This window comes from Aedes aegypti, chromosome 3 (genome assembly GCF_002204515.2).
Source record: "Aedes aegypti strain LVP_AGWG chromosome 3, AaegL5.0 Primary Assembly, whole genome shotgun sequence".
Classification (NCBI taxonomy): Eukaryota; Metazoa; Arthropoda; class Insecta; order Diptera; family Culicidae; genus Aedes; species Aedes aegypti.
In genome coordinates, this window is record NC_035109.1 from 225,605,681 (window position 1) to 225,628,649 (window position 22,969).

The 22,969-nt window shown below is 36.9% G+C and overlaps 1 protein-coding gene across 6 annotated transcripts in view; it reads right to left on the bottom strand.

Moving 5' to 3' along the window:
- LOC5574448 (fat-like cadherin-related tumor suppressor homolog) overlaps window positions 1-22,969 on the bottom strand; it is a 364,780-nt gene that overhangs the window by 48,512 nt on the left and 293,299 nt on the right. For 3 of the 6 annotated variants that reach the window (XM_021848928.1, XM_021848925.1, XM_021848926.1), the window contains one exon: window positions 5,438-5,461. The exons of the other annotated variants lie outside the window; for them this stretch is intronic. In XM_021848928.1, coding sequence (XP_021704620.1) covers window positions 5,438-5,461 — 24 coding nt within the window. The remainder of the gene's footprint in view (window positions 1-5,437; window positions 5,462-22,969) is intronic. 6 annotated transcript variants of the gene reach the window in all.

A 22,969-nucleotide genomic window follows, 5' to 3' on the forward strand; every position in this document is an offset into this window, starting at 1 on the left:
ATCCTGGAGAAGTGGTGGTTGGCGGACGCAAACCCGCAAACCACATACACTCCTCGCAGAGACAAACCACAATTTGCGCAAAATGGTGCAAAACTTTGCATAATTAGAATTTTGATTACGCCTAAACCAATATTTGATTCAAATCCGGAGCTGGGCGCGGTTAAGATTCCGTCGATTTCTGTTTGCATTCCCGTTTCGAAATGACAGTCCTCGGTGCTATTTTCAGATAGTAATAAATTGTAACATATTTGTACTTTGCTTGGGAATATTCATTGATGGACGCAAAAGCAATGCAGCCCACAGAATATGTGGCAAGACGAACAATGTTTTTGCTAAATGATTTGGAATGCAACCGCAATCGCCTCTTGTTGTTGTTGTCGTTGTTTTCGACGTAGGTATGATTGAATTTGCTACCGGGAATGACCGACCAGGGTTCTCGTCAGCTCACCAAAGTGTAACAACCTATCAGGAAATTGTTTCATCAATTTGAAGCCATGTAAAAATTAATTGCACTATTTCCAGTTCGGAACTATCCACTTACGGCTTATTAAAGGTATGCCACCTTAGGAAAATACGTGAAATCATCTTTTGTAGTAGTTTAGAAGGAACTCCCTTAAACCAGATTATTTTACGGAAATAAATAAATAAATAAAACGAGTGTTGCCTATGCCTCTCCTCTAAAACATCGTTAAGAAGGTGATCGAAAGTTGGAAGCAGCACTTCGATGAATACCTGAAATGCACTAAGAGCGCAGGCTATAAAAAAATAGTACACTGTGATCAGTTGGTAGTTCTCCTGACCCTTGTCTTCAACATTACCGTCTCCATACGAACTTACTGATGCTGTTGTTGTTGACGAAAGGGATTTCGTCCCTGGGTGATTGTGTTTTCCACACCGCATAAGATTGATAAAGCTCCCCTTTTGTGAGCATCAGAGTGTATCTACTACTATGCACTTTTGCACGTAAGCCATGTCCCTTTCAAAGTTCACCCATACAAAATTCCTTTCATTCAACAAACAAATTTCTTTGACGAATTGCCAATCAAGAACCGGACCCAATTGATCCGGAACAGGAACCACCCTGACCGCCAACAACGACCGGTTCCGGTGACCGATTCGGTGAGTTACTTTGTTTGCCGGTGCACCTGCTGAACGAAAGTGCCCATCCAAGTTCCGGAGGCGTGAAGAGAGAGTGGGGTGAAACCAAACAGCTACCCAGCTCACAAGGCGAGAGTATCGATTTCACTTCACGTTTGTCGGTCTGGTCTTTGGTACCGACCAGTAGCTAGTGGCATCGTCATTCACTCGTTGCGTCCGGAGAAGCCAGAACAACTTAATTTTCTTGTTGGGTAAACAGCCACAACCGCAGAATAAAAGAGCGATTTCTTGAGGTTCGAAAGGGCTTCCCCGCGGTGTGGATGGTTGTTATTTCTTGGGGGAAATTTTCGGAAGAGAATCAACAACTTACTCCGGAAGTTGTGTTTTACTTTGTCTTTCAAAATTTTGACTAAAAACAAAGAAAACAATTGAGTTTTTTTAAGAATTGGATGTGGATCGGATTTGGATTGGATTTGGATTGGATTTGGATTGGATTTGGATTGGATTTGGAGTGGATTTGGATTGGATTTGGATTGGATTTGGATTGGATTTGGATTGGATTGGATTTGGATTGGATTTGGATTGGATTTGGATTGGATTTGGATTGGATTTGGATTGGATTTGGATTGGATTTGGATTGGATTTGGATTGGATTTGGATTGGATTTGGATTGGATTTGGATTGGATTTGGATTGGATTTGGATTGGATTTGGATTGGATTTGGATTGGATTTGGATTGGATTTGGATTGGATTGATTGGATTGGATTTGGATTGGATTTGGATTGGATTTGGATTGGATTTGGATTGGATTTGGATTGGATTTGGATTGGATTTGGATTGGATTTGGATTGGATTTGGATTGGATTTGGATTGGATTTGGATTGGATTTGGATTGGATTTGGATTGGATTTGGATTGGATTTGGATTGGATTTGGATTGGATTTGGATTGGATTTGGATTGGATTTGGATTGGATTTGGATTGGATTTGGATTGGATTTGGATTGGATTTGGATTGGATTTGGATTGGATTTGGATTGGATTTGGATTGGATTGGATTTGGATTGGATTTGGATTGGATTTGGATTGGATTTGGATTGGATTTGGATTGGATTTGGATTGGATTTGGATTGGATTTGGATTGGATTTGGATTGGATTTGGATTGGATTTGGATTGGATTTGGATTGGATTTGGATTGGATTTGGATTGGATTTGGATTGGATTTGGATTGGATTTGGATTGGATTTGGATTGGATTTGGATTGGATTGGATTTGGATTGGATTTGGATTGGATTTGGATTGGATTTGGATTGGATTTGGATTGGATTTGGATTGGATTTGGATTGGATTTGGATTGGATTTGGATTGGATTTGGATTGGATTTGGATTGGATTTGGATTGGATTTGGATTGGATTTGGATTGGATTTGGATTGGATTTGGATTGGATTTGGATTGGATTTGGATTGGATTTGGATTGGATTTGGATTGGATTTGGATTGGATTTGGATTGGATTTGGATTGGATTTGGATTGGATTTGGATTGGATTTGGATTGGATTTGGATTGGATTTGGATTGGATTTGGATTGGATTTAGATTTAGATTCGTCTTCTAGTCATCTTCCAGTCGCCTTCTAGTCGTCTTCTATTCGTCTTTTAGTCGTCTTCTATTCGTCTAAATCTTCGTCGTCTTCTAGTCGTCTTTTAGACGTCTTCTAGCTGCCTTCTTTTCGTATTCGAGTCGTCTCATAGTCGTCTTAAAGTCCTCTTCTAGTCGTATTCAACTCGTCTTCAAGTCATCTTGAAATCGTCTTCTTGTGTTTTAGTTGTCTTCAAGTCGTCTTCTAGTTGTCTTCAAGTCGTCTTCAAGTTGTCTTCTAGTCGTCTGCTAATCGTCTTCATGTCGTCTTCAAGTCGTCTTCATGTCGTCTTCAAGTCGTCATCAAGTCGTCTTCAAGTTGTCTTTTTGTGTTTTAGTTGTCTTCAAGTCGTCTTCTAGTGTCTTCAAGTAGTCTTCTAGTCATCTTCTAGTCGTCTTCAAGTCCTCTTTTAGTCGTCTTCAAGTCGTCTTCAAGTCGTCTTTTTGTGTTTTAGTTGCCTTCAAGTCGTCTTCTAGATGTCTTCAAGTAGTCTTCTAGTCGTCTGCTAGTCGTCTTCAAATCCTCTTTTAGTCGTCTTCAAGGCGTCTTGAAGTCGTCTTCTTGTGTTTTAGTCGTCTTCAAGTCGTCTTGTAGTCGTCTTCAAGTCGTCTTCTACTCCTTTTCATGTTGACTTCTAGTCGTCTTCAAGTCGTCTTTAAATATTCTTCTAGTCGTCTTCTAGTGATCTTCTAGTCGTCTTCTAGTCGTCTTCTAGTCGTCTTCTAGTCGTCTTATATTCGTCTTTTAGTCGTCTTCTATTCGTCTAAATCTTCGTCGTCTTCAAATCGTCTTTTAGACGTCTTCTAGCTGCCTTCTTTTCGTATTCGAGTCGTCTCATAGTCCTCTTCTAGTCGTCTTCAACTCGTCTTCAAATCGTCTTGAAATCGTCTTCTTGTGTTTTAGTTGTCTTCAAGTCGTCTTCTAGTTGTCTTCAAGTCGTCTTCAAGTCGTCTTCAAGTCGTCTTCAAGTCGTCTTCAAATCGTCTTCAAGTCGTCTTCAAGTCGTCTTCGAGTCGTCTTCACGTCGTCTTCTAGTCGTCTTCAAGTCGTCTTCAAGTCATCTTATAGTCGTCTTCTAGTCGTATTCAAGTCGTCTTCAAGTCGTCTTTAAGTCGCCTTCTAGTTGTTCTGTAGCCGTCTTCTAGTCGTCTTCTAGTCTTCTAGTCTTCTAGTCTTCTAGTCTTCTTGTCTTCTTGTCTTCTTGTCTTATTGTCTTCTTGTCTTCTTGTCTTCTTGTCTTCTTGTCTTCTTGTCTTCTTGTCTTCTTGTCTTCTTGTCTTCTTGTCTTCTTGTCTTCTTGTCTTCTTGTCTTCTTGTCTTCTTGTCTTCTTGTCTTCTTGTCTTCTTGTCTTCTTGTCTTCTTGTCTTCTTGTCTTCTTCTTGTCTTCTTGTCTTCTTGTCTTCTTGTCTTCTTGTCTTCTTGTCTTCTTGTCTTCTTGTCTTCTTGTCTTCTTGTCTTCTTGTCTTCTTGTCTTCTTGTCTTCTTGTCTTCTTGTCTTCTTGTCTTCTTGTCTTCTTGTCTTCTTGTCTTCTTGTCTTCTTGTCTTCTTGTCTTCTTGTCTTCTTGTCTTCTTGTCTTCTTGTCTTCTTGTCTTCTTGTCTTCTTGTCTTCTTGTCTTCTTGTCTTCTTGTCTTCTTGTCTTCTTGTCTTCTTGTCTTCTTGTCTTCTTGTCTTCTTGTCTTCTTGTCTTCTTGTCTTCTTGTCTTCTTGTCTTCTTGTCTTCTTGTCTTCTTGTCTTCTTGTCTTCTTGTCTTCTTGTCTTCTTGTCTTCTTTCTTGTCTTCTTGTCTTCTTGTCTTGTTGTCTTCTTGTCTTCTTTTTTCATGTTGCGTACATTTTTACTCATTTCTCATTTCCGTAAAGCGACAATGCATTATATCAATGTAAAGTTTCATTCTCTTACCAAAAAACACCGCAAACAAACGAACAGCCTACATACATAACAGGATTAATTTTTCCAGCTTCCTAGATTAACTAAATATTGGATCGTGACGAGGGAAAATATGTTTGAAAAGTTGCTATATTAAAAAATGGCCGTACGTGTTTTCGCCCTGCTCCGTTCACACTTATCCCTTTCGTGATCCTGTGTTGGGCAGTTCCTTAAATGATGCTAGTGGACAACCATTAAATACGTAACATTAAGTGTGAGGAATTTTAACTTTTTTAGTGTTTTACTGAACATTGAGACTTTTTCTGTTAAACAGCTTGAACTCCGCTACGTGACGTACTCTTTGGATGGTCCTTTATTGCACGCGCGCCAACAACGGATGCTAATTTTTAGGGCAGCCGGTAAAAACTTTGTCCATGCATAACGGACGACAGTGATGATATGCAAAAAAATGGAATTGAAGCAATAACGACCTGGACAACACGAAGCAGCAGAAGGTCAACATAATAAAACATTCGCTAGCATACAAACATGGCCTCGGACTTGGCGGAAAGATGCGGTGGAAAAAAATAATAAAACCATAAAGAATTAGCTATGCAACCGTGCGACAACTCAAACTCGACGACGAGCAAGAGTTCTGTTTCACATATATGACAATTTTTTTTTTATGTTAATGGCGTGAGAGATGACAAACACATTCGTGCATGACGTAACGGGCGGAATTGGAAATAAGTTTACGTACACAAACTCAAAACACGGTAATGTCATGTGAATACATTGCATGCTTTTCTCATATTCACAAAGGATACTCACATGGACCGTTTGTACTGTCTGGCGCTGTGGTAGATTCAAATTGTCGCACGAATTTTGAATCAATGTTTGAAGCAGTGAGAGAAACGAGAAAATACGAAAATTTTAGGAAACAGACGAATGAAAGGCAGTTAAGCAGTTTGTTGATGATTGTGGATAAATTGACATATTTGATTGATCTTTCTTTACTTGTTACGCAGCTTTTGATGAGTTAACATTATCAATACGAGAAACATACGCTCTCTTCTTTTTAGACAAATTATTGTACTAAATTGTCGCTCATTATAATTATGATAAAATTCCTGCACCAAATTGGCAAGTTACTGGCAACGAAATCGAGCTCCTTTCTGATACTCCCAAAAATCCGCACCATTTAAGAGACAAATATATATCGCTTTCCGGTGAAACCTGGCCAACCAATCCATCGCAACGGCCGCATACTTACCTCAGGGTAGTAAATTTTTACAAACTTACACGGTCCCCCTACTGCAGTGGAGGTAAACCATGAACGCTCAGTTTCGGCTGTTGTCCTTTCGGTCTCTGGTCTGGTGGCAGCTGACCGCCACACTGTTCAGAAACGGTAGGGTAAAATGGTCCAAAATGTCACTTTAAGAATTTGTGTCGTTAGATCCACATTTAAGGCCATTCGAAATACTAGCTTTTATCTCAAGTTTTTTTTCTCAAATTTGAGTTACTTTACGTATTTAAATCGCGTTGATAAGTTGCTTGAAAAATAGGGTATAACGCCATTCAGTATGGAGAACAAAGAGTGAGCAACCATGCTCCTTCATGAGTTTGATTTGTTGCATGAAGACACATAGTTGTTAATAAAATAAACGAAAAAACCTACAACTTAGGCAAAACAAAATGAAAAAAAATGTGATTTTTACTCTTGGGTAAACATATTCTAACATCGTTTGTCAAAGAATAAATATTCAATCAATTAAATCTAGGAATGAATAAATGAGTCTAGCCATTCTATCCCCTCAGAGCATATTGGACAATGTTCCCCTACACTAGGGGAAGTCTGCGGTGCAAAACTTCCCCAAGCGGAGCCGAAAAAGCTACTGTTATCGCCCATTATTTATGGCAATGCAGAGAAGCTAAATTCCCGGTGTGAATTTCCACACTTGCATATGACACCTTGCAAGTGAAAATTACAGACTGAGAGCACACAGTTTGTCCTCGGTGCTGGGTTTCTTCGTGGTGTATATTTTTAGTCATTTAGCAAGTACCATTTTACTCATTTTGGGAGCTTTGCAGCGAAATCATGATTAACTTACGTTTATTATTAGTTTTAATGAAAAGACGTACATAAATAATGAAAGAAAATGTCTCTTAAATTTTGACAGTAATTGCAGTTTACCACTGGATTGTAATGCAACAGTTCTCAGCCATGGGCTGCGCGATGACGAGAAATCTCAGTTCATTTCATTGACCAATGTTATTAGGGCTGTTCAATCGGAAATACAGAAGATTTCGTCGAAACCTGCATCAAAAATGTCGAAATGACACGAGCCAAAAAAAACGAACTCGAGTATTTTACTCAGTAGCATTGTCAGAATGTAATTCTGGTTCAAAACAGCTAGATCAGAATGTAGTTTCCGTACCCGTCAGCTAAAAATCAGCCGTCAAATTTTGGCTATAACGGATTTGGATGTAACGAATCCTGTGTTTGTTAAGTTAGTTGCTTAAGAGACGGACACAAGCAACATGTCTTTTGTGTTCTTGGTCCTTCATTGGATAGTAACGCCTTTGATCCTTCTGCTTAACCAGAGGGAATTATGTTTAGTGAGTTCGAGGACTACAGTTCTCATTTTTTTCGGAGAGCGTCAACAGTATGTTCTGGTTTGTAACCGTTAGCAACAACCGCCAAGATAACTGTAAATTGAATGCTAATCTATCTTCGCTTGGATAAACCTGCGAAAGCTGTAAGGAATGCCATATCCCACAGAAAACAGTCGCACCTTTTGTCAGTTCCTGCCGTCAAAGTCATCCCGGTCCTCTTATTGTGGTAAACGGAAGGAGCCTATTCCTGCAAACATGTTGATCGGTTACCCCGTTCTTATTTGGGTACCTCAACGTATACTACATCGTATTTCACCGTTCTTCAATCAACATTCGGGTATATCAACGTATATTCGCCTTATTTATATCAACCGATTAATTGCTGCCATCATAGACATCTCGGTCCTGTTTTCATGTAAAGGGAAGGAATTTTCCAAACTCCACTCGCAGGCAAGTATCTGCATTCTCCAACTTTTTCTCGATACTTGCGGATTTTCGAAAAACTGGCGATGATAAGGCGTCAGGTGAAACATCGTACCTGCTTTCTATGTTTGATCGAGCAACGATGAACAATCACCGTTTCGTCTCCACTCAAACTCTGCCGGGATGCACCTGCGGAAGCTGTGGGGAAGACCCAGTTGAGCCTTTCAACGGTATCATGTTTCCCTCATCACAGGATCAGGTCCCGCCATCTAAAACATCCCGGTTCGGTTTTCGTGGAAAGGGGAAGAGTCTTCCATACTTCAATCGCAGGCAAGTATTCAAACTACTCCACCTCGATGTTGCTGGTGTAAATGACGAGACACCTGACTGCACGCAGCGTTCCGAGGAAATCCACCGTTCTGTTTCAGATTCTGGACTCCAGCCAGCGGGGATTGGCTAGTACTTCCGTAAACATACAATCAACGCCAATCGATCGCTTTCTGATCGTTTACTGCCGAAGCGTTGGGGGAATTCGTACTCAAACCATAACGCTTCGTCTTATGCTAAGCAGCTGCGATTACGATGTCATCGGTTTTCACCGAAACATGGCTTCAGCTGGATATGGGGTCATGCACAAATTACGTCACGCTCCGAGGGGGGAGGGAGTCAAGCCAAGCGTGACAAGTCTTACAAAAAATTCGGAGGACTCATACAAAAAACGTGACAAAGGGGGGGGGGAGGCTGTCAAAAAAGTTGAAAATTAGCGTGACATAATTTGTGTACCATCCCTATCACCGATAGCGAAATCTCCTCTGAATATGATATCTTCAGATGCGATTGTAGAGCTGTGAGTTTTCGAGGAGTGGCGATGTAGTGCACAAGTGATTGCGGTCAACTCGAACAGATGGTAGTTCGCATCAACCTTACCAACCGATCACTCATCATCGTCGCTATATACCTTCGATCAAACTCCATCCCAGCTTGTTACATCGCTTACATCAACGCCATTCACGCTCTTTGCGATACGGTTTCAGATACCGACATCTTACTACACTTCCAAACCTCTAATCTTCCAAACCTCCTGAGGCAGTTTGATGAAAACATCAATAGCTAATTAGCGCATTCGTCGCTACCGAACAAGATGTTGTTTTAACCGTTTTTTCACTAGTGGTCACATTCAGTTGACCTCTATAAGCAACTCTAATGGTTGAATCGTAGACTTGACATACGCAAGCACTCTTGACCTGAGACGAGACTCGCGAAGTCGGTCTTCTTTTTCTACGGTTGCTAAGATTTTCTTCTTCGATTCTGTGTTTACACAAATTTGTGAGCAAAATGTTCAAGCTTTTACATGAACTCAATGGCAAAGATGAATTGCGATTGCATCGTTCCAAGTTCAGAAAACCTTTTCAAGTTAAATTTCATATCCGCAAACGCAGTAAACATTGCAATAACAAATGTTTTGCTTGTTTCGATTTAGTTTCGTCAGCGCAAATCAAATGGAATATTTCGCTGAATTATTTTTTTTATGAATGATTCCAATACTCTCCACATATTCGCCCACAAAATCAACAGGCTGCATCTGACAGAGAAATCTGGGCTGCATATGACGTTGCTTTTTTCCTCTTCGCGAGTCTCGTCTCAGCTCTTGACCAGTGCTGGGAATGGTAATAGTAGTAGGCTTGAATTTTCGCGAAAATCACGTGGCTCTCCCAGTACAGTAGTTCAAAAACGTGAATCTCATCAAGTAGCCTATGTTGGGTGCACGAATTTTCTAAATCATGAGTGTCATTGAAGGCTCTAAATGCGGGAAATGCAGCGGGAAATAGAACATTTTGCTACAGTAATTTTGGGTTGCCCTTAGCAACGGGTGTTTTGCAATTTTCAAGGCATTTTGCCTACAGCAGCGATGGGCGTGAGTTTCACTGGCTTCGCTGACTGTGATTGGCTTTGTTTGGCTACTGTAGAGTGAATTTCAGATTTTTTCCCAACCCTGCTCTTGACTACATCGAACTCATCGTTCCACATTTGCCCCTGATAAAAATGAACGAGTAATACAAACTATTTATTTAAAATTTGACACACGGTACACCATGTCCCAGTGGATATCACTGCTTTCGACTTCAAGCGATGTGATACTGATTTGCTTCGTTATAAACTCTCCTCAATCACTGTACCCATCAACTCAAGCTTTCCTTCTGTAAACAAAACAGTGTCTGCTTTCTATCGTATTTTGCACGGCATATTTGTGCTTTATCGTCGGCTTGCGCCAGCCATCGTCAATTGTAAATTGTTGGTGGATCAACTGAACTCAATCATATGTAATAAGTTACAATAAAAAATGGAATCTATACTTCGGTGATCAAGCCACATTCCACCACCTTCCATTATATGACGTTAATTTTCCGGATTTCTGGATTTCCACCGGACAGTTTAGAACTGCTGCGCTGTCGAGATGCATTCAAGGAACCACCATCTATTTTTCATTCTTCGGATTCGTATACTGTGTTATATTTGTATACTTATTAATGATAAAATGATCTCCATAAACTCATGTAGGATCGTATGCCCAAACTCCAAGGAGTTCTTGGCAGACCTTAACTTGCACACATTTTAGCCAGAATTAGAACTAAATAAACCAATAATAAGCATGAAAAAGCATAATTTCTTGAAATAATAAAAACTGTTTTCTTACAAGTAGATTCAAAAAGGCAATATCTCGTTTAACGAACTGATTCAATTTACAAAACAAATCAAATTACGAATCCCCGATCTTGTTTGAGAATTGAAATGACTGTATTATAACAGTGTTTTGAAATTCCCATACCTAATTTGAATAAAACAAAAATATTCATATTTTGTAGAAATTGTCCGGTACTGGGGAGTCTGTCCCTATGGCCGATGATTTCGTTCGATCAGATTTCATTTTTTCAGTATGGAATAGAAATAAAATTGACTTATCTGGGATTTATGTGATTGGAAAAACTACCCACGAAACATTGTCTAATTCAGTTCTCACATAGCATCCGTAGTAAACACTAAGAAAAAAAAAGTTGGCATCAGATTCATATCAACAAGTTGGGTAAATGTTGATGAAAAATTCAATCTGATCTAGGGATCCACCAGAATAACTCTGGACCATGGCAAATTTCCTAAAATTCCAATGATCCTCGAAAAAAAAACACATCTTTGAGATTCCATTGGAGCTAAAATGATGAAAAATGACAAAATAATTTCTTGATTTTGGTTTTGGTTTATAGCACTTATTTTTTTTTTTTTTTCATATTAAGCCCTTGAAGCCAACTTAGGGACCTTCCTTAGCTGAGTGGTTATAGTCCGCGGCTACAAAGCAAAGCCATGCGGAGGTGTCTGGATCCGATTCCCGGTCGGTCTAGGATCTTTTCGTAATGAAAATGTCCTTGACTTCCCTAGGCATAGCGTATCATCGTACCTGCCACACGAAATACGAATGCGAAAATGGCAACTTTGACAAATAAAGCTCTCAGTTAATAACTGTGTAAGTACTCATAAGAACACTAAGCTGAGCAGCCGGCTCTGTCCCAGTGGGGTTGTTAATGTTAAGAAGAAGAAGAAGAAGCCAACTTTTAAATACGATACGGCAGAAAGATATCAAATTACGTATAGTTTTTTTAAGATAAGTTTATAGTAAGATACTATTAGTATCTGTAGACTAGGTATGAGAAAACAGTGCCAATTTTTGATGTGGCATCTATTAATCTTATTCTTCCCGCTTAACATGTGTTTTTTGAATATATGCCACAACCTTGATAGAGTTTCCGCTCTATGTTTGTGGCCTTGTGTTTTTATGGCTGTTTAACCGGAAGTGTCGTTATGTTGCTTCGATCTCGACAGTCGGCTGATAAATTAAACCTCGATAAGTGTTTGATTTACACTTCACGAGAATGAGAGAATTGTCCGAAAAAAGCCATTATAGCCACTCAGCAATACAGTGGCTCTATCGTCCCAGAGCATGCTTCCGAGAATAGATATAGAATATGGGGAAGTGGATCAGATTCAGTCCGATTGAGACGGTCAGAATTATTGGAGATGGGAAACCTTTAACGTTTCGATCCTATATTGCTCTAAAATTTACCGAATACGTGCTAAATATAATAGGGATAAATAATAGAGTATGAGGTGAGAAGCTCCAGTCTGATGGAGTGCTTAAGTAGTTAGTTCCTATAGTAAGTAATCTTGGATTACTTGTTATATGAAATCGCTCAACCTTCATGGTATCTGCTAGAGAAGAAGTGTTAGTCATAATGCTCTGCTCGAACAGAGTCAGTCACGTGTTGACGAATTGGCATGTATCAAATGATGAATCATTATCTGATCATCGCTTCATCTCTATGAACATATGAATGTAAACTCGCAGACTTTGCATTTTTTTTTATAATACACAAACTGGGTATAGTTTGTGAATAAATTTCATGGATTATCTTCGTCCATTGGAAATCCTAGTGATTTGGATGTCTCCATTTCCGATGAATTGGGACACAATTGTCCTTGCTTCGACAGATCTCACAATTTATTTGTCACTTTGCTGATAGTAAATGTTCCTCACAACTCCATTCGCGGGACGAGTGGACGTCTGGCTATTTGTAATGGAATATGTCAAATAGTCAGGCTGCTTCTATAGCTTTTGTTTCGGCCAACTCAGGGTCTAAGCTTGTTATCGCACGTCGAACTCAATTTGAGAAACTGAATTCAGTAAACTCTGTAAACCTTGAATGGGTCCTTGCTATTCTTCCATGGCTGGGAATAAATTGGCTTATGAATTAGCTCGTAATGGAGCATTGCATGACTTCATTGGCCCTCAGGCAGCTATTCCAATTTCGAAGTGCTGTGTGAAGCTTCAGAAATTCTTGGGCGGCAACTCAGCACCTGTAATACTGGAATAATTTTGAGTCATGTCGTCAAACAAAATTGGACATTACTGAGCCTTCCCAAAGGTGGCGAAGTATTAACGAATCTGTCAAAGCAGAATTGCAGTCTCTTGGTTACAATCTTGACTGGCCACTGCCGACTCAACAATCACATGGCAAATATTCAGCGTGCTGACTCATTTCTGTGTGATAGTTGTGACTTCGATTATGGAACTTCGTATCACCTGATATGTAACCATCCAATTTTCGCGTAATTGCGATTCCAATTAATTGGTAAACACTTATTAAGTAAAACTGATTTCAGAAACCAGAATCTTCAAGACATTCTGTTATTCTTAACCCGCTGTGGTAATGAGCTATAGGCTCTCTCTACGCTCATGCGTTTTGCAGTGCCCTTTTTAGGGCGCTATTCGAACCCATTGTGGAATGGAGCTACATGCTCTCAATTCGCTTATGCGATTTTCCCTCTTCAAGGAACCCCACTCCTATTTTCTCCCATCTTTCCCTTCCCTTTCCTCTCCCATCGGGTAGATGATGAAATAGGCTCAAATATGGGGATGGCACAAATCTCCCAAATGGCGGGGAACGTGCCTTTGGAGCCGGCCTTCTGATACCTGATACCTGATGAGGTCCTGGATAAGAAGACATAATCGATACAGTAATCTGAAACTCAGCTGGACTCCACGGATGTTTTGTATGTTTCCTGAAATAACTTTTAAGAGAAGCGTTTGGATAGAAATGCTTTCAAAAGAGTGTATTTTTATGAACTTTTTAAACTTACTTTTGATTTTAATTTCGAATCAGTGTCCTATATACAAACAATGAAATCTACTTCTATTACTAAATACATTAGTAGACAAAATAGTTATATTCTTTTCATCATACACAACATTTTTGCATGTTCTAGTTCTAGAACATAATCAACGTATGCAAACTAAAAGATAAAGGTTCAATGCAGAAACAGTAGTTCTACCCGCAAGAACGAAACAATAGCGAAAAAAAAATCTATCTTATTTTATGGCTTTAATTCGCAAACTAGCGGTGAATCCCAGGAATCGGAACCTGAGCGTTGTGCAACAGAACCGGTACAAAAAGAAATGAAATAACTAGATACAAAGCAGGAGCACTTGCACAAAGACGGTGGATCACAACGAGCTGGCAATCCCGTCCGAAGCATAAAAGCAAAGTCTGCATTTAAGCATGCATTGCTGCAAGAAATGCTTTTTCGTTAGCTCTTTCAATCGGCTTTTTTGCAGTTCGCTTTACCGACAACTGCTTATGTATGGAAAAAAATGCTCTTCTACGGTGCCACTGGATATAGAACTCACAACAGAAGCTATAGAAATACAGTCGTCTAAGTGATCCCTACTCTTCCTAGACCTACCTCGGATTCGTTCTTCCGAACATAGTTGGATCCTCTTTTTTTTCCTTCACAATTTTATCATTTTCCGTTTTGTTGAAAATTAAACTAAACCGGAAAATAAGACATTGTTATGGAATCTGTGAAGCAAATAACATTTTTTTGTGCTTGTCCCGTTTGGACTCGTTTTATCGCCTGTTGTCACCATAGTTGTGTCTCGGACGGAGAGCAAGCAGTGTGATTTCCACTTTTCCCAGTGGCTGGTTTTAAGAAATTTCTTTCAATAGTTCAAATCGGCTGGTCCATTTCAGAATAAGGAAAAAGATTGCTTTATGAAATTTATTTTATGCAATCGTGAGTGAAATGTGAGAGTTATTTTTCACCTGCATTGTTTGATAATTGATTAAGGTGAGATAATATTACTTTGTAACATTCGAACAAGAGCTCCGTTGAGTTCAGATCAACAATGATCTCTTGAAGGTTAAGGAAAAACGTTTATGCTTGTGCAAGCGCATACAATTCTGTTACTTCAAGTATTGGATCTTACTACGCTTTTAAATTGACAATAAACTCCTTTGAGTAAAGGCATAACTAGTGATTTGTTCTAGCCTTATTTGCACTCTAATTAGGGTTATTTGAGACTTCTATAGAAACCAAGTTTATAGATCTTCAACCGTAGCCAACTATCACTCGAAGGTGTAGAATACACATAATTTATCAAGTTTGCAGTCAAAGGATTGTCTACTCAAGAAATAAATACATAAGCAAACAAAAACAAGTACAATCTATCAAGTTTTGAGTATATGATTTGGAATACCGTCATTTTCATTTGTCACCACTTATTCAAAAATATTGTTGATTTAATATTCTTGCGCAAAGTCTTATCAATCGTTTAACAATGTAAAGTGGCAAGAATTTTCGCTTCTAATTCCAAAGATTTGAAAAATGTTTCTGTTTACATTAGAATAATTAGGTTGTTAGTGATATCCTGTTTTTTTTTTACATATTCTGATTCTACGTTTAAATTTGAGTCAAAATTCAAAGCTTCACTATTGTTCGTGCCCTGGAACTATTTTTGAACACGTTTGAAGTTAGCGTGTTTTAAAAATTTTATTACGAGACGAGCTGTGATAATGCAAATTGAAATTGAGTTGAGATGAGCATTGTGTCTACAAATTGAAATCTTCATCAATCATTTATAATGTCAAAATTAAGATATCGAAGTGCAATAAAATTTGGTTATACCTAGATAAATTTGCTCATTCAATCAAGCTTTGAAACTGTAATTTTCCATCGCCAAACAACCCAATTGCTGACGGCTACAATATCGGTGTGAAAAGTGTTGTAACTGTTGCATGGATGAACCCATTGAATTATAATAATTTCAGTCAAAATCTAGGACATAATTTGACGGATCTATGACATTTGGTCGAAAGACATTTGGTCGAATGACATTTAGTCGAATGACGTTTGGTCGAAAGTACATTTGGTCGAACGGACATTTCGTCGAATGGACATTTGGTCGAAAAGGTTTAGTTGCAACAGAAACCATAGGATATTTGGTCGAACCGACGTTTCGTGGAAAGGATAGTGGTGAATCTTCATAGTATGAAAACAAAGGTTTACGTTTGATCAGACTATCGTCGATAGTAGCATTTTGTCGTTAATACAAGAGTGATTGAATAATTGTAAAGTATCAGGCATTTTACTAACAATCTATATGCAATAAGCAAAATGTTATTATTCATTTTTATGGCGTTGTTTGACGTTTCATGCTGCTTTTTCATTCAGGCATGTTCTGTGATTCAAGATAAGCTTATCTTAAATGGAAACAAGCCAACTTTTGTTGTCTCAGTCTACTCGTCTTCTATTTCCCAAAACATAGAATTAGCACAATTTTAATTTTTAATAATTCAAAGCTTTTACTGCAAACTCTGTTTTTCACCCGAGATCATCAACACTATCAGCAAAGCCATATATTTGCTTGAGGAATGTTATTAAGCTGGAAGTCACTATAAGCCAATTGGTCATAAGTAGAGTTACCGACACCAAATATTCACGTTGCCATAAAGGTTTTCCTTAAATCATTTTTTTCCTGCCGTTTTGATTCTGATTTCCGCATTTAAGAATCTTACCCACGTCCGTAAGCTGCAAGACCCGGAATTTAAATAAAAATCCCATAAGCTCTCTCCGAATGCTTCCGTCAGATGAAGATCAGCAGTTCATTACGAAGAACGATGCCATTTCGAAAAAATAAAATAAAATAATACAACATTATGTTCACATCGTTGAGCAATAAAATAACTTGTTGAGCAGTTTTTAAAAGAATGATGATACTTTCAAAGAATAATAAATACTTTAGAGCTAAATATTTCTGTCAATGTACAAAAAAATTGGCATAATTTCAAATTTCAAATAAAAAGATGTACGGAATTTAAAACAAAGGCTACATAAAGTGTCCCGTTTCTTGTTCAACAACAGTTAATGATTCAGATTATTCAAAAAAGACGTTATCTTACCAAACCTTCGGTACATTTATTACGTAAGGTAATTTTCGGGATATTTCAAGCCCCTTTCCCCCTTGATAAAATATTTTGTACGAAAATGAAAAATAAATTGTATAAATAAATAAATTCGCGCGGAAGAAATCTCAAACTCCCCCTCCACCCATAAACCTTTAAGCAATTAAAGGACGAATGATCTTTCAACAATCAATTTGGAAATAAACTTTCAACCAAATTTCCATTCAACCGAACGTAATTCGACTAAAATAAATGTTCCAAAGCAATTCGACCAAATGTCCTTTCGACCAAATGTACTTTCGACCAAATGTCATTCGACCAAACGTCATTCGACCAAATGTCATTCGACGAAATGTCCTAAAGCCTAATTTGACAGCTGACTATGACTGACCCGACAGCTGAACTATGACGGACCCGTTGTATTTTAATCGATAACCATGACGATACAAAAGCCAATGCTACCAGTATGCGATTTAGGAAAATCTTGTGAAAAGTTCTAATATCAAGGCTCATAATTTGATTGTTTCTTGTACGTTTTATTGATTAAATGCAATAGAGGTTGCAGGCTATTTAAAAAAATATTGGGTTATATTAAAAACCGGTTATTTTTTTAAGAGAAAACTAACCCAAATTTCATTGTATTGCTTTAAATTAAAAATTTTGAATAATTTTAGCATTGTGAGAGCTCCTACGGTATACTTAAGATCAAATATAATTAGATTTGAAACAAAAAGATTTCATAAAAAATGTCATATTTTTGGTAAAAACACTGTTTTATGAACTAGCAACACGGGGGTAGTAACAAAGTTCTCTATTGTAATCTAACTCAACGATGTGAAAGTAGGCCTTTGCCAAAACGACCAACGAGAAGTGGTCTTTTTTGATAAGCAACCAGTTTCGTTTTTTGTATTTTGACCTGACAGGTCTTGGATTAAGTCAAAATTAAAGCATTTTTTAAGTAAACACTGTTGATTAGAGGGAGGTGGGACAAGTTAACCTCCAATGATTGCACGTCACACAACATGCACAAAATCACTGAAACTGCTATAACTAAAGTAAAAATACACTTATTCAGTTTAAATTTGGTATGAATACTCTAAGATATATGAACTCAAAGATAAGCATTGTGTATATGTAGATTTTAAAAATGCTTCAAATCGAAAAAAAAATCATGTTTTTCATAAAAATTATGGAATTTTTCAAATCTACTTTATTCTCGCCAACTAAAACAGGTTGAAAAACTGAATATGCCGTTTTGTAGAGCAACTCATGGGCTTTCATTTGAGGTGTAATCCAAGAACGCCGTTTCAAAAATTTTCGAAAAAATAAATTTCAGAGTGGTGTTTGAACTTGAGCCAGTTTACCATCCGCAACCCCCTTGCCAAGAGAAGTTGTATTAATGTTCTTTGATCGAGCTGAAATTTGCAGGGTTAGTTTTCCTATATAAAAGAAGGTGTTTCGCAAAATTTCAGATTTTTATAATAGGGGGAAGTAGGACAAAATAACTCTTAATGATTTATGTCAAAACATGAAAATGAAATCCATAAAACTGCTATAACTTTTACTATACTGTGTACTAGTTTAGTTAAAATTTAAATAAGGTGGTTTTCAAATCGACTTTTTTTTTGTCAACCGAATTAGGTCGAAAAACTAAATAAGAATTTTGTAAGGCAACTCAAGAGCTCCCACGGCCTCAAGGTGTTATCTAAGAACGCCGTTTCAAGAATTGGAGAAATCATAGTTGTAGTGTTTAAACTTAAACAGGCAACCAATTTATAATAAACGCAACCTAAAACCATGCCATCTGTCTCATAATAATCTATAGTTTGTCAGGATTTGTTCAGTACTTTGAAAAAAGCTAACTATTTGGCATTCATTTTTTTTTCATAAGGGGAAAGTAGGTCAAAATGACCCTTAATGATTTTGTGTCGGAAAACATACAAAATGACAAGTACTACTATAACGAATAAACGGATTTCACTGAAAAATATATTTTCTTGCGAAATATACACACTTTTCGTGATTTGCAACAACTTTCCTCTCTATTCCACTCTTTTGTAAGATTTGTAAACACCAAACCGAAAAAAAATTGGAAAATTTTTGAATCGGCGTTCCTAAATAACACATTAAATGAAGGCCCTTGAGTTGCTCTACAAAACGTCATATTTAGCTTTTTGACCTAGTTCGGTTGGTAAGACGATTTGAAAATCTTTAATTTTTTATAAAATTTTTCGATTTGAAGGATTTGGAATCAAGATCAGTTCAGTTGGGAGTTTATATAAAATAGAGCAATCATGTCAAATTTCAACTTAATCCATGCATTTTTACTAAAGTTGTGAACGTTTTTGTGATATCGCATGTTTTGTGACTTGACAGCAGTATGGGTTGTTTTATCCCACTTCCCTCTTAACCCGTTAACGCCCAAGGTATCCCACAATTGTGCTTTAATCCCGAAATTGTTATCAGTAGTTACGTTCCCATAAAATAAACACAGTTTCAGCAAAAAGTCTATGGGAAGGGTCCAAAAAAATTCTTAGAAGTGTGTCGTCGATATCTGATAGCTCTATAGAATTAATTTTGCATTTTATTGAGATAAAATTTATGCTACTTGATCCTTTAGAAACAGTAAGCGTTGAAAAACATTTTTTCGGTTGGAAATGTTCAACTATTTTTCTACCACGGGGGAGAAAACTTACGCAACAAAGAGACCATTAAAAGTTTAAAGTCCAACTTTTACAATGCATATCTCCGTCGTTTTCTAACCGATTTTCAATATTTTTGCAGCAGAGGAATCAGACACTATTCAAGATCATAACCCATTCAAAATGTATTTAAAAAGTATTTAAAAAGATAGTAAACCCAATATAAAAAAAGATTCTTCTTAGTATCATTTGTTACCGATTTATGGCACAAATTAAGCAATGTAACAATATTTAAGGTGATAAATTATGGTTTTTTTATTGGTAAAAAAAATGTTCCGAAACCACAATTCACATGTTTGGGTTGACATATAAATTTTTGATTACACTCAAAATTTATTATACTCAAGAAACCTCGAAACCCCTATTTTTAAAACTTTTAACCAATAAATCAAAGTTGACATGCAGGTTTTTTTACATGAATTTAATTTAAGAAGCCCAGCAAATTTTTTTGGGCAGAAATATAAATTATTGATTACACTTAAAATATATTTTAATTAAAAAACTATGAAAAACATATTTTTTCAACACTATTTCAAAGCAATAACTTGGGAATTTCTCGACTGAAAGATGACTGCTGTAGTCTATTGAATATATTTGTGTAGAAATATATTTTTTTTGATTACACTCTAAATTGATTTCAATTTAGGAAATTACCAAAATCCTGTTTTTTATAATACTTGCCAATAAATAAGAAATAAATGCGATGAAATCTTGTTTTGTCGATATAAATTTTCTTATAGAAGTCTGGTAAACATGATCGGCCAGAAAATAGAATTTTGGAGTGCATTCAAAATTTATTTTATTTCAAAAACTACGAGAAGTCCTTTTTTAACTTTTTGCCTGCAAATAAAAAATTAAATCATTATTTTCGACTTCAACGCCCCTACAAACGATCTGGAAAGTCTTTAAAGCTGTTTTCTTTCATTTTTGGGTGAATAATGAAATTGTATAATTCTATGAAAGTGTGACAGTGCATGTATTAGGTATTGGAAAAAGCGTGACAGAGGGGGGAGGGGGGTCTAGAAATCCCGAAAAACGATGGACATCATATTTGAATCGTCCCCAAAGAGGTTGTAAATCTAGGGTTTCTCGTAAATTTTTGGTAGAAAATGTTCTATGTGTAATCCAAAATAACTATGTCTGCTCAAATATGTTCGTTGGACATGTACAAACAAATATATACTGAAAAAGCTCGATATGATCGCTATGAACTTTGATTTATTTGCAAACAGATCGGAAACCTAAAGTGTCTCGTAGTTTTCAGAATAAAACACATTTTGAGTTTTATCTATAATTTACATTTTTACCTAAAAATGATCACTGGACTACTTTACTCAAATTGATACCAATAAAATCACATGTTATCGCATTGAATTTTGTTTTGTAAGCAAACAGTTTCAAATAAACAGTATTTATTGTTATTTTTTAGTAACATAAATTTTGAGTGTGATCAAAAAATCTATTCCTGCTAAAACGATTTCACTGCACTTCAACAAAAATTTCAGTGTAGAAAGTGTCTATTGCCAAATAACTTTGGGTAGACGCATTTATTAAGAACCAATGGAAATGGACGTTGATCTTGGTTTTGCACAAGTCAGGTACATTTGATCATGCTGTGGCGCCATCTGGTGAGTGAATTCCCAAATATAATTACCACTGAGTGGAAGATATCAGGTCTGTGAACAAGTTCTCCAAACATAACATCATTGTATTTTGAGTCATTTTTGAAGTTATTTGCGAAAATCACTGTCCTCAACTGAGGGTGCTGGGCATTCGGGGCATCTGTCCTCAAAACAGGACGCTGGGCGTTAACGGGTTAAATGAAAATCTGAAAATTTGTAAAATATCTTCTTTTGCATGAAAGAACAAACTCTGAAAATTTCAGCCCGATCGAACAACATCGATACAACATGGGGTTGCGACCATTGGCGTAAATAGGGAGGGGCCAGGGGGGGCCTGGCCTACCTGAATCATGGGGTTGGCCCCCCCCTCAAATCTTTTAACATGATTTTGTAGTTTTCAAACTGTGTACACAAGACATTGAATTTGAAAGATGTTATGGACATTCAACTAAATCTACTCAAAAACGAAAGTTTTCTGTGAAAAATCAAATTCAATTGGAATGTTTAATTTTGAACCGGAAATCAGTATTCATGAAATTATGATCGAACAAAATTGATTTTTTAGTAAAATAAAGAAAAATGTAGAGTAAAATAAATTTAAACTTTTGACAAATTTCATGTTCCACAAATTTAAATAAATTTACTTTTGAAGATAATTATGCTAAAAAACTAAAAATTGGGTAGAAAATAACAAAGTAATGTGGACTTCACTGAAGGTCATATTTAATAACTTGAAAAATATCCTTCAAATCGCTTGTGTTACCCCTCAACCTCAATGTTATGTGCTCAAATTTTTAGGTTATTCTTATTATGTTATAACCCAACAGTTGATGCAAGTGTGAAATAGTCCTTTATTTCCAAATGACTTGTGAATCAAGTTGATATTTTTTTTTATTTAAACGGTGAAATTTGTTGAAAAGTTGCCCTATATAGAGATCCAATATTAATTGGTTATAGTCAAACCTAACCTAAAGTTTGAAAGTACTTAGCTGCAGTAACCTCTCTACTAAGAGCATCATTTTTAAACCACATAAATATACTAAAATCGTAAGTCTCCTGCTTTACGCATCATTTTTTCACAATTTCTCAAAAAAAATTTCTTCTTTTGAAATCTGTTACGATTAAACGCACAAAACTGGGGGCGGTATACGGGCATATTTTATATAAGGAAATATAGGATGAAATGCGAGTGTATAGATTTTACAGCAAACTAATCTGTACTCTTATGCGATTTAATTTACAATAACAATTTTGATTTGATAGCTGCTACGCATTGATATGACTCACTTTGTATGAGTATACGGGACGAAGCGAAATGCCCAAATAAACTCATAAAATGCCTATTTACGCGCGGAAACCCATCGAACAAACGATGTCTTCAGTCATGTAGTGCGGTCATGATGCAACTTGTATAAAAAACGACTTTGTTGGTTAATTTTAATGCGACTTCTGGTTGTCTGGGCAGTAGTTTGATATCTTGATATTAAAACATTCATAAATATGAAAACTTGTCAAGAATTGTTGTTTTTTGAATTCTTGTTTTTATTCAACAATACAAAAGAGCATGTTATTGCAACCTGAGACAAGACTCGCGTAGACGGTCTTCTTTTTCTGTGATTGCTGAGTTTTTTTCTTATTCCACTTTGTGTTTATACGAATTATGCGCATGCTGTTCAAATCCTCACATGAACCTCTCAGCAAAAAATGATTGAGTTTGCATCACATCGAATCATAAATAGCCGTTTAAGTGAAATTTCATGCCAGCAAACGTAGCAGACATTAGAAATATTTAATCTTCTGCTTAGGAAAAAACTGCTCCGCCGACTGAGGTTCTTAATAACAGTTTACTTTAAACACACTACTTTTCACTTTTTCAGCCATAAAAACGGTGGGCTGCATTTGACGTTTCGTGAGAGGGGAATCTGGGCTGCATATGGCATTGATGTTTTTCCTCTTCGCGAGTCTCTCTCAGATTGCAACTACTTTAGCAATTTTTCCAGCTCAAATAACGACAATAACATATTTAAACTTTAATTTTAAAAATAATTCCAAATATGAACCTTGACACTTTTGATCATGTTTGACGTTGTCGACAAAAATGCCACAGGGCTTTTAGTTTTAACACTGGGGTTGTTCCTATCTGACATTTCGGAAGGGACACAGAAAACAAAATATACCCAAAATTTGAGTTTAAACCAAGGGGTGTGACAA